We start from the raw sequence: 11,983 nt of genomic DNA, 5'->3' as shown, positions 1-11,983 counted from the left end.
AGATTTGCCCAATCGGTCTCCCTCTCAGACTCGCACTCACCAAATAATGAGAACACACTCACTTAACGAAATAGACTAAGAAGTTATGCTCATGCTCTCTATCACGCTTGATATGCATCTTGTTTCCTTTATATAGGCTCCTCCAGTTTGCCTCAGATCTTCACGAATTGATTTGATAGACTTCACCTTGATTCTTGCTGATTTCATGTCTATCTTCAGGATCTTGCCTTATCTCTTGTTATTGACTCTATCTCTTCAGTCTTTGACTTTATCTGAATCTTGTCAGTTGTACCTCAGATTTGCTCGAGTGCAATCTTCGCCGGATTCTTCTCCTGAAATCTCTCATAGGTTGTTGAACCTGCAACAACCTTTTAACAACCAAAACAAACCAAAACAACACGTGCAAATACTTGCACTAACAGAACTCAAATATAAACTATATACGGTCGGGCCAATGAACACCTCTGTTTGTTCTAAAGGTAACTAAACTACAAGCAAGTGATTGATAAGGTGGAGAATAATTGAGATATTATAATGAAGACGATGTTTACGTGATTAGAAGATTCTTGTGTTATCTTTTTTTTTTTTTGTAATTGCTAAGATTCTTTGAATTGGATTATGGATCTGCCAATCAGAGATGATCAAGTGGGTCCTACACCAAGGTGGCAATGAAAATGAATGATGATGGGGGACCATGAGAAGAGCAATTATTGCATCATTAACAATAGAGAGAATAAGAAGCAAAGAAATTTACTAATTTGGAATATCTGTAACATGGAGTGGGGCCAGACACGATGCAACCTTGGAATAAATTCAAAGAGCAATTCAGCATTTGGGTAATAAATATTTCATTTGAAGTTGTTCTCTTTAGCAGATTTTATAACACACACGTATACACGCACATATACATACAAAAGTATAGTTCTTCATCTGTTCATCCTCTAAGAGAAAAATGGCCACACTTTCTCTCAGGTGTTCATAGCTTTTCTGCTCTGCTTTCCACGAGTAAGAAAAAAAAATTGAAAAAATGAAGAAGATGAACAGATGGGCAGATGCGGAGAGATTTGATGCTGACCATATCCATACACTTGCATGTGTTTAGGGGTTTTTTTTCTGGGTCTTAAATCATATCCAGATCTTGATTTGAGTTTAAGATCTCTATGTACGTGTGATTGTCCTGTCGAGTTTCTGCAAGATCTGGGAGTTGAAGACATTATTAACCCCAGAGTCTGTTAAGAGAAAATGTCGGCTTATGCTCATCAGATGGAGCGTGAATTCTCCGGCCTCTCCAGCAGAGGAAATTCAGGTCTCTCTTTAAGTGAGCTTTTGGTGAAATTTCATGGATACCATGAACTGGTCTGAATTGGACCAAACCCAGTTCCCTTTTTTGTGATGATTGTGTGTTTTGGGGTATAGTTCAATCTTGGCTTGAGTTTTATTTTACACCCTGATTTTCAGAACTGGCGGGGAGCCGGTACGAGATAGAATCCGGATTCTACATGACGTCTTTCGCAGCGACGATCTTCTTGGCGTCGCTTCTAGCAGTTGGGGTAGTGATGGTCACTTTGCTTATCGCCTTATCGGCTATGCTTCAGAACTGCCAGACCAGAAGCTCTGGGATCGTGGAGGCTCAGAACCTCATCGAGAGTTTCAGTTACTGCAATGCTTTGTCCCTGCACTCTCATCTCAACGGCTTGAAGGAGTTCCCTCCGATCTGCATAGACATCAGACGAGGAATCCACTTGAAGGAGCTCAACTTCACCGTTCGGATGGCGCTTACTTACTTCCGGAGCCTCACACCTTTGGGTGATGACAGCCTCGACGCCGTTTTGATCGATATTGACGATGTTTTGGATCATCACTTCTACTCCACGCTTGGGTAAGCTATACGCCCTTTTGAATGGTTTGATTCTTGTAACACCGCAATGTCTCACTCGTGGGTTTTTCCGCAGATTAGAGAAAGACGGGTATCAGGAGTATGTTGAAGAAGCAAGGCATCAGCAAGACAAACTTATGCTTGAGATGTACTCTCAGCTGAAATCACAGGGGTATTCGATGCTTCTGTTATCAAGAAAATCCGAGGGAGAGAGGAATCCCACGGTTGAGCAGCTGAATTCCGCAGGATACAGCAAGTGGTCTCGATTGATCATGAGGTATATAACAAAATGAATAAAACCTTTTTTTTTTTTTGCTCAAGAGAATGTAGCAAGAAGAGAGGTTGTAATAAAGCAAATGGACTGTGTATTACTATTGCAGGGAAGATCAAGAAATGCAGGATGGTAAACATGAGCATCTCAGGAGACAAATAGAAGAGATGGAAGAAGGAGGGTACCGGATAAGAGGCGTCATTAGCAGCCATATGGATGTATTGACCTTGTCACGGTTAAGAACACGCCTTTTCAAGCTTCCGAGCATTGAATATTTACCATCTCGATGATTACAATGGAAGGAGCGCTGCAATTCGCTTGGATTATTCGTGCATCTTCTTCTAAGACCGAAGACCGAATGAATGTGTACAAAAGTGATCTTACCGGTTGATGCGATGATATAGCTTTGTAGTTTACAGTTTACACACTTGTAATATTAACAGTTTCAGGATCCACAGAGTCCTACAGATTGTGGGGGCGGAAGAAGTAGAGGGTAATGCTTGTTACTTCTGAATCCCTTTTTTCCTTTTGACACAAAATCTATTTACCAGGGCATGCATGTAGACGTGTATCTTGGTAAAAATACGAACTCGATTGTACATAAATATCTAAGAATGATGTTTCAAACATTTGCTATGGGAACACCTGGAATGGAAATTCATGATGATGTTCCATGAGTATGCTGTTTTCTACTAGGGTCTTGAAACGTTTTTATAATATGGCCCAAAAGCTTGTTACAAATGTAGACATGATAGGGAAAATACAAAGCGGGCTCCATATATCGAATGTATTCATGCAATTTTATCATTAACCTCTGTCAATTTGATTGCTTCATCAATGTAAATATGAAACTTTCCATTTTTCATGTTATCAAAGCTCATAAAACAGTATTTTACGACTGGCAAAAGCTGGATGAAATTTCATTTGTTTTTCATGAAGTTGATGTCACGCAATCGAACAGTTTCTATGGAGAAAAGATTAAAACAAGAAGGAAAAAAAATAGTCAAAGAGGAATGGAAGCATATAATCCAATTCCTAAACCCACACCATAAGTAGTCTAACAAATCCGAATCCCGTCGCCAATTAAAGCAAACCTACCAATTTGACATTTGCAGAAAGATAACAGCGCTGTCACTATATTCAAACAACCACAGAATAAGACCATGGAACAGCGTTAGTGATCAGAGCCATACCTCTCGTTTACATCAGCAGGCGCAAAACCACCACCACCAATAAGAGCCCAATCAGATATGTTCTAAATCTGCTCGTCTTGCAGCCATTAGAGAACTCAAATCTATACTTCTGGGTCATATTCTGATCCAGAATCCCCCAGTTCCGTGTCCCTTGCTGTTCTCTGCCAACTAGCTCAAAGATGTATGCCTCAGCGACACCTTCTTTCCTCAACGGTGTTCCATTTCCTGACCTCAGGTGCTTTATCAATCCCTTCAGGTACATCTCTGCATACAGCACCGTCGCATCAACTTCTCTCGCGTCGGTTCCCGTGCACGGCCACCCCGTCTCCGCCACGATCACAGGGAGGTTCTCATGCCCCATCACAGCCATGGCGCTAATAACCGAATCAATCATTATATCGAAGATGTTACGGTACCTGACTCCGGTGGTCAGGTCGTCTCTGAACAGGAATGGATGCTCCTGAAACAAAGCGAATCCGATTGGAATTTCGAAGTTGGAGCGGTAGAAGTTGTAGGGGTAGATGTTGATGAGGAAAGACGAGTTGGTCATCTCAAGGAACTGGAGGACAGGACTGATGATGAAATCTCCGTTAGGCTGCTGGAACCGAGCAGTCGACGGCGCGGAGGTCGTGGAGATAGTGTTGAAGAAAGAGAAGGTGGTGGAGACCGAAACCTTGTAGATGCTGAGATCACGGAGAGACTGATACACGTTCTGCATCGCTCGGAGGAGGAACTGCGAGATATCCGGCGAATAAGAGATAATATCGTCTCCAACGGAGATCATGGAGATCCTCGAGCGAGGGTGAAAGGGGAGCACATGGCGATAGACCCAACGCATGGCGAGGGAGCGATTGGTTGCGAGCAGTGGAACCAGAGGATTTGGAACGGAGAGAAGGAGGGAGACATTGGTGTAGGCAAAGGAGCGAATCAGAGCAGGATCGGAATCCAGGATCCTGACCGCCGGAATCCTCATGGAGGTGACCTTCGCGGCGATCCTGTCCGGAGAGATGGGGCTGGATCCGGCGGCGGAGGCAGGAGTGGCGTAGGTCACTCCGACGGTGGTGATGGTGGTAATGGCGGCGCCGGTGGTTGAGAGACCAACAACGGTTAACGCCGGTAGGAGGAGGAGGAGGAGAAAAGAGGAGAGAGAGTTCATCTCCGTCGTCTGTTTGAGAGAGAGTGAGAGAGTGAGCAAGAGAGAAACAGAGTACGAAAAGTTGAAAGAGCGTGCAGTGTGAGAATGGGCGGGAGGATTCTGTTACGGTTGAGAGAGATCCAGTGTATTAAGGTGTAGAACCATTACCATGTGTCCCACCTGATCTCACCGTAGATGAGAGCACACGTGTCATAATCTGATTATCAAGAGTTAAAGCCGCCTCGTGGCGTTGAAGGCCCATCGTGGTTGAATTGGGCTTGTAAAACCCTTTGGGCTAATAATGAAATATCCTAATCTCAATAACATCCGCATAGTTTCAGGAACACAGTATATTAAAAAGAGACTAACTATGATTCTACGTATCATAAATTCATCCAATTTTGCAAAGGCCACGATTTTATTGTCAAGATCCATATAGATAAGTGAAAGGTGTTTTCTTTTTCTTTTTTTTGTTACAAGAGAAGGGAAAAATGCATCATTCATCACCGTTAACGTAATCCTCAAGGAAACTAAAACCCTAAATTTTTTAAAAGAACCATTTCAACACAAACGAGACTCTGATATAATGATATTATTAGTAATTCTCTCTTCTTCGTGACTCTTTTTTTTGTATTTGTATCTAAGATTGGATGGGGAGATCCTTGTGGGTGTAAACGACTCCTTTATCTCCATTAACGACTTGTCCATTTCCTCTCATTATCCTGCATCCATTCATCCATCCATCACCACACACACCACTCTTAACAGAAAAGAAAAAAATTGTGTTTAAATTTTTTGACCGTACCATCGTGTTGTCAGTAAGCCTTCGACTCCAACTGGGCCACGGGCATGGATCCTGCTTGTACTTATCCCCACCTATTTCAACATCATTCCAGAAATCCCTCACTCTTTCTTTCTCATCTTTGTTTTAGAAACAATATATATATGATTTAGAAGCCTTTCTCGTATTTTACCTCAGCACCAAGTCCAAATCTAAAACCATCTGAGAACCTTGTGCTTGCGTTGTGGAAAACAGCCGCACTGTCAAACAAGAATGTTCAGTAAGCTCCGACCAATCCATATAGATGGTAACATATATATACCTGTCCACTTGGCGGAGGAATATCTCTGCAACTTCATGATCGTCCGTCACGATGCAATCGGTGTGAGCGCTGCCACAATATATACGACGAATAAAATGTTACAGAGTTAGGACCCCTCTGAACCATGTATGTGAAGAAAATCATTTTTTTTTACCTCCCATGTCGGTGAATATGATCTATAGCTCCATAGACATCTTCTACGGTTTCAACTGTGCATGCCTTAGAACAGTACTCGTGATGGAATGAGCGTGCTTCCGGGATGTTCAGTACAGCACTTGCCCTTGGTCCTCCATACATAATCACACCTGTAAAGTTAAAAGGTATTGCTTACAAGAGCTATTATTACTCCTAACAAGTTTCGATTAAACATGTAGTCAACAGCTAAACCAAAGTATGATGTTATCTGTTTTCGTGGTCTGAACACTCATGCTTCACTTCATGATTAGGAAATTGAACAGTAGTAACTTATGATAGATTTCATATTTATTGCTCCTGTACCATTGGTTTGCAGAAGAAAAACAAGCTCATTCAGCACACCATTCTCCACTAAATCTTTATGCACAAGAAGGGTTTCCTGTTAAAAACATGGCAAAGAGGGAATGAAATGAGATATCTCCGTAATGAACATACCAGCTACTGCATAAATGAACACAACTCAAATGCCTGGAAAGACAAAAGTAGGCCAATTACCATCGCATTACAAGCTGCTGGGTAGTCCAGCTTTGCATCTGAAACAACTCGCTTTGCCATATCCACACGGCATGATTTGTCCACATAAACATGACAGATTCCATCTGGCAAAACAAAACTAGTCATACTCTCTTTAGGCCAACCCAACTGAAGAACTGACTGGAAAATGCTTGACAAACATACCGGCGTGCCCTAGAACAGGTATTTTCGTTGAATTCTTGATCTGAGAAACAAGCTTGTTGCTGCCTCTTGGGATCACAAGATCGATAACGTCATCAAGCTGGGGCAGGGATGCAAATGGTGGGTTCCGGTTTAACTAAAGAGCTAAATAGTTCTGGCAAGTTGGCAACCTGCCACTCATAGATGTATTTACCTTGAGCAAATCAGGAATTTCCTCTCTTGAAGTCACAAGTCCTATGAGTTTACTGCCAACACATCCAGGGATTGCTTCAGTGATCACCTATACATTTTTCAAAGAGTTACATACAACTTACAAGGGCGCAACTGACATAGTCTATGAAGAAAGCCAGAAAGATCAAGCGAGGGCCATCAGAGTCTAGGAAATCTGATAACAAAGTACCTTGTGTAAGATAGCATTTGATCGTCGGGCTTCCTTTCCACCCTTCAGTAAAAGACCATTTCCGCTTCTGATTGCAAGCGAAGCTATCTGTTTGAATCATGCATAGAGCAAAGTATACATCACTTAGAATTCATATTGTATGGGGAGAAAGAAGAATGACTCTGGCATACCTGTACAAGTGCATCAGGTCGGGATTCAAAAACAATCAGAAGAACACCTAAGGGACATGAAGTCTTCTCCAAGACAAGCCCATCTGCAACCTGGCACGAAAGAAAATTTCAAGAACAACAAAAAAATAGATAGTGGTAAAACAGAGGTCTTGCTTTATAGGAGGATATTTCTGGTTATAGTTTGTAAGTCGCTGATATCTGACAGATAATGTTTATACCTCAGTTTTCTTTAGAACACGGCCAATTGGATCTTCCATTTCAGCTAGCTTACGAATTGATGCTGCAAGGCTGGAGACCTGTGAAGAACAAAACAATGGAAACATTAGAAACAAACAGATGTGTGGTCATAAAACTAGCACTAAATCTTTTCCCAAGGCATAGCAGTGAGTTCTGTAGATTAAAAAACATGCAATGACTACTGTCTTGCCTTTCCAGGCTTCAGAACTAAGCGGGCCACCATTGACTCTTCATATCCAGCCTCCTGAGCTGCAGCTACATCTAAATCATTCTCAGCCTTAATTGCAGTCTCATTTGCTTCAAGTGCATCAGCGATACCGAGTAGAGTTTTTTTCCTATCTTCTGAAGATAAGGCCTGTAGCAAATTGCGAACAAGTTTAGCACAACATTTGCAAAGCAAGAAAAGTTTTCTGGAGTTATGAATAAGAAAGAAATCATGTATTAAATAGTTTTAAACAACTAAACAATGAAACTGGAACCCCGTACTACCTGAAGCTTTCTGGAACTTTCCCTTGCAGCAACGGCCATATCACGAGCACCGAAATCAGTGACTGGGCCCCACAAATGAGCATCTTGATGAAACAGAGTACCAACACGCCGTCCTCTGAGGACTTTAGCTATATTCTGAGCTGCATATCCACTTAAAAACCGAAACAAAGGAGAAAGAAATGAATCATTTTCCCATTTTACAATATCTGTTAGTTAAAGCTCAATTGTTTAACATAGAATCTGATATGCAGGGGAATAAGATGATACTAAAAGCAAGCATGAGAAAAGCATTTGATAAAAAAATATAGCTTCAACAGAAATTACATAATTCCGTACCAACAAAATCTACTTTTGAGAGGTTTCAATTTCTTATTGTGATAAATGATTGAGCTTTAGAAATCCACATTTTTCAGTTTTGCAGTGGAAGTGTAACAACTTGTAGAAGCATAGAAGATCTAACAAAACTATGCAGTAAAATTATGCATGTATGAGTATGGAGGCGACTCTTACCTGGTTATAATAACAGGAATGCGCATGCCTTAGAACAGTACTCGTGATGGAATGAGCGTGCTTCCGGGATGTTCAGTACAGCACTTGCCCTTGGTCCTCCATACATAATCACACCTGTAAAGTTAAAAGGTATTGCTTACAAGAGCTATTATTACTCCTAACAAGTTTCGATTAAACATGTAGTCAACAGCTAAACCAAAGTATGATGTTATCTGTTTTCGTGGTCTGAACACTCATGCTTCACTTCATGATTAGGAAATTGAACAGTAGTAACTTATGATAGATTTCATATTTATTGCTCCTGTACCATTGGTTTGCAGAAGAAAAACAAGCTCATTCAGCACCCTGGACTTGTCACCAAATGTAATCTCTCCCTGATGCTTTTCTTTAATGTATGTGTGGATTAACTTTGAATTAGGATCACTTGGGGGGCCTGTGTAAAGACCTTCTACGTCACTCAGAAGAATCAGAAGATCAGCTTTCAGCTCCAGTGCCAGTAGAGCAGCTAAGCTGTCATTATCCCAAAATATACCAGAAGCATCCTGCATAGATTAAACACATAAGAAGTATGCATTAGATTGAAGGATTCAGCAGAACCTGGCAACTGTTCACTCCAAACCTAACCATGTATTTTATAAATCCTTCACATCTCAAAATGTAGAAAAAGTTCGTGCTGAAAAGGATCAGGAAAAAAGGTCAACAAACCTCATAAGGCGCTCTTCGAGTACTGAGTGCATCGTTCTCATTGAAAACTGGAATAACCTTCAGCCGCAGCAATGATTTAACTGTTTCATTAAGCTGCTTCCTGAATTCCTTATCCCTAAAACTGCTATCAGTCACCAAAAGTTGAGCCACTGTCACGTCCAACTGCCCAATAAACGAATGGGAAAAAGCATCAAAAAATGAAAGTTTTGTGCTACAAACTAGTCAAGGAAACATGTAAGAAAAAGGTGGATAGAATTGTTCTTCCAGTAGAGTATCTAAATCACCTGTTCGAACATAGTCTCGTAGTAAGCCATGAGGCTGCTTTGACCAACACCTGCACAAGCCTTCCCATCAAGCTCTACTTGAGGCTTTTGGAGGTCTGCAAAGCTGAAATCCATTGACAAACAAATCATCAGCATGGAACCAATTTTGAAAACACAAAATGAACCATTCACAGTTAATTCCACAGGCCCTGGGAGGAGAATATTCGGATGGCTCCAACAGTAAAAGAGTAAACTTTTGATAATCGGTCGATTACATAAGGTACAAGGTAGTGCCATTAGTAACCTGCTGTTGACTAATTGTCTGTATCGAAGCCTCTGGCGACCGAGACCAACCGCACCAGATGACACCAAAATGACCTCATATCCATCCGCGTTTAATTCCGCAAGCTGGAATTATATTATGAATTAAGGCGGCGACAATATACAGATGCTCATATACCTTTTCAATCCGAGAATGCCTAATGCAGAGCTCGCTGAATGCTTATCAATTCAATGTACATAAACAAATACCTCTTCACAAAGTGCTCCTAATCGTCCAAGCGCCAATCTTCCACCTTTTCCAGTAACGACGGCAGTACCCACCTATAAATATCGCGAAATCATGACATTTATAACCATTAAGGGCTGGGAGATTCTGATTCTCCGTACATCAATGGCCATATATTCAACGATGCGTGAGCTTAAAATGAGGCATGTTTCAGTCCAATTTGGACGGAAAATTCAACTTTAAGAAACTCCTCGTTGAGATCACTCTGGATCTCATAGAAAAATACACTAAAAACATAACATTTCCTTCCACATTTTCCCAGATTTTCTACGCCGCCAAACAGCCGCCTAAGGGAACAATAATTGATGTACGGAAAGACACTGGCCATGGCCATTCATGATGATCATCCAACAACAGTTATAAAAATAACAAAAAACTGAGAAAAATACGAAATCAAAGAAAACAAACTCGATCGATCTAACAAAATCTTATGGTATTGGGATGCTAAGGTGACGAGGGGCGCTTCACAGGAAAACGAACCTTGACGATGATACGCTTAACGTCGTTGACAAAAGCGCGTGAGCGATCCATCTCTTCCATTGTTGCCTATCAAACCAGGAACGAGTCAACTCAGCTCGAGTCAGCCACCTTTACGAGGAGGAGAGAGTAGAGGATATCCGGTGGGAGGGGACGTGGAGAACGGCGAAGGGGGGTTTTAAATACAGCAGAACCCAGAGTCGTATACTGAGTCCAATCACGATTAGCCACGTGGCAAATAAGGGCATAAGTCCAATACGAAATTTAGAACGATGACGTGGCGTGCATCCATTTGGTGGTATAGGGAAAGGGAGTACAGGGCATGAAGCAGGGAATAGATACTCTGATGGGGGGGTATTTTCGGTATCAGAAAAAATAGGCGGCTGAGGAAGGGTCGTGGATCGGTGGACGTGAACGACACAAAGCGAAACAGAAGAGGACGAAAAGGTCAGACAGCCAAGCAGGTTTTAGGTGACGTGTCCAAGGGGAAAAAATCATATGCGGCGCGACCACGTGATCATGGTTTAATTGTGATTTTAGAACTTATTCTAGACAAAATCCTGTGAAAAAAAATATATACATGGTCTGATAACAACTTTAAATTTAAAGTGTCAACTTTTTGTGATATTTGTTACGTGAATAGTTTTTAGATTGATATATGTACATACCATGGCTAGAGCAATTGCAGAAGGCTCAACGTTCAAAAGGACGTCAATTTTTTTTTTTCAATTCTCATTTTTTATATGTCAATTATTTTATTTTGGTTTTTATAAATTATTTTATTTTTAAGAGTTTTAATTTCCAACATAATTAACGTTCATGATTTTTTTGGTTAAATAATATTTATTACTATTTTAGAAAAATTATGATCCTTTTATCTTAATTTTATATATAAATTAGATTTTCACGTTGAGTGATTCTTAGTTTTTCAAGAGGTTATAGATTCGATTCTATTTCTCTGCGAGTCTATCATCTTTTGGTGGTTTATCATGTTTAGTATTATTTACAGACTATTACGCGAAGTCGAGGTGTAGTTGTGATTAAATTTTCACCGTTATAAAAAAAAATTGTATATAATTTCAAAAATAAATTAAAAATATCTATATAATCTTTTAAATTTTATTTTTCAAAAAATCATTTTTCCTTCTATATTCAATATCCAAATAATAATCTTCTTTTTTTAATAGATAAGTATCACCATTAAATAATGTGCTAAATATTTATTTCTATTTTTATATGTTTCCTTACACTACTTTCATATTGAATTTTGTTTCTAAGATATATATTTTAGATTTAAAATTTATTAAAAAAAGATATATCTACTCTATTTAAAATAACTTAATTATTTTGATTTAAAGATTCTACCTAATCAATTTTTATAAATAGGTGCCATTCGATACAGTTAAATAAAAAACTTTTTTGTCATTAAATGTTTAATCAAGACAAATAATTTGACTAAAGTTATGAATGTAAATGCGAATAAAAATGTCCAAATACTTTTTATTAGAGACGAATGGATATTGCAGGATCAGCATTTCGGATTTCGATTCGATTCGGTAGTCAAATGATTCGGTTCAGAAATGATATTTTTTTATTTTATAAAAATTATATTAAAATAGAATCGAATGTTAAATATATTGATTCGGTACAGTTTTAGTATTGGATCAGTTCAAAATGATATCGATATATGAATATCAAATAAGTATTAAACCATAA

The 11,983-nt window shown here is 39.7% G+C and overlaps 3 protein-coding genes across 4 annotated transcripts; 1 reads left to right on the top strand and 2 right to left on the bottom strand.

Moving 5' to 3' along the window:
• The first annotated feature begins 855 nt into the window (after window positions 1-855).
• Window positions 856-2,804, top strand: LOC104810069 (uncharacterized protein At2g39920). Of its 2 annotated transcripts, none has more exons than XM_010536255.2 (4): window positions 856-1,306; window positions 1,459-1,879; window positions 1,953-2,153; window positions 2,254-2,804. In XM_010536255.2, exons 1-4 carry the CDS (start codon window positions 1,243-1,245, stop codon window positions 2,435-2,437), a joined length of 870 nt encoding a protein of 289 aa, XP_010534557.1. In that variant the 5' UTR covers window positions 856-1,242; the 3' UTR covers window positions 2,438-2,804. The 2 variants fall into 2 exon arrangements, with proteins under 2 accessions (XP_010534557.1, XP_010534558.1); XM_010536256.2 differs by having other exon boundaries at window positions 857-1,306; window positions 2,257-2,804.
• A 513-nt stretch (window positions 2,805-3,317) lies between these two features.
• LOC104810181 (glucan endo-1,3-beta-glucosidase 2) lies at window positions 3,318-4,501 on the bottom strand. The gene has a single exon (XM_010536378.2). The coding sequence runs from the start codon at window positions 4,494-4,496 to the stop codon at window positions 3,348-3,350; it is 1,149 nt and encodes a 382-aa protein (XP_010534680.1). The 5' UTR covers window positions 4,497-4,501; the 3' UTR covers window positions 3,318-3,347.
• Window positions 4,502-4,874: 373 nt separating this feature from the next.
• LOC104810068 (delta-1-pyrroline-5-carboxylate synthase A) lies at window positions 4,875-10,422 on the bottom strand. Its single transcript, XM_010536254.2, has 21 exons — window positions 10,271-10,422; window positions 9,754-9,825; window positions 9,527-9,630; window positions 9,244-9,346; window positions 8,960-9,121; window positions 8,520-8,796; window positions 8,255-8,282; window positions 7,745-7,895; window positions 7,446-7,610; window positions 7,237-7,314; window positions 7,019-7,108; window positions 6,849-6,935; window positions 6,642-6,728; window positions 6,452-6,548; window positions 6,269-6,372; window positions 6,077-6,152; window positions 5,733-5,883; window positions 5,579-5,647; window positions 5,450-5,516; window positions 5,281-5,351; window positions 4,875-5,197 (listed from the first exon to the last, which is right to left on the bottom strand). Exons 1-21 carry the CDS (start codon window positions 10,328-10,330, stop codon window positions 5,116-5,118), a joined length of 2,181 nt encoding a protein of 726 aa, XP_010534556.1. The 5' UTR covers window positions 10,331-10,422; the 3' UTR covers window positions 4,875-5,115.
• Between the last annotated feature and the right edge of the window lie 1,561 nt (window positions 10,423-11,983).

The sequence above is a fragment of the Tarenaya hassleriana genome, unplaced genomic scaffold, assembly GCF_000463585.1.
Source record: "Tarenaya hassleriana unplaced genomic scaffold, ASM46358v1 Cleome17, whole genome shotgun sequence".
NCBI classification, from domain to species: Eukaryota; Viridiplantae; Streptophyta; class Magnoliopsida; order Brassicales; family Cleomaceae; genus Tarenaya; species Tarenaya hassleriana.
Note: the sequence above shows the minus strand (reverse complement) of the source record. Positions and strands in the feature narration are given on the sequence as shown.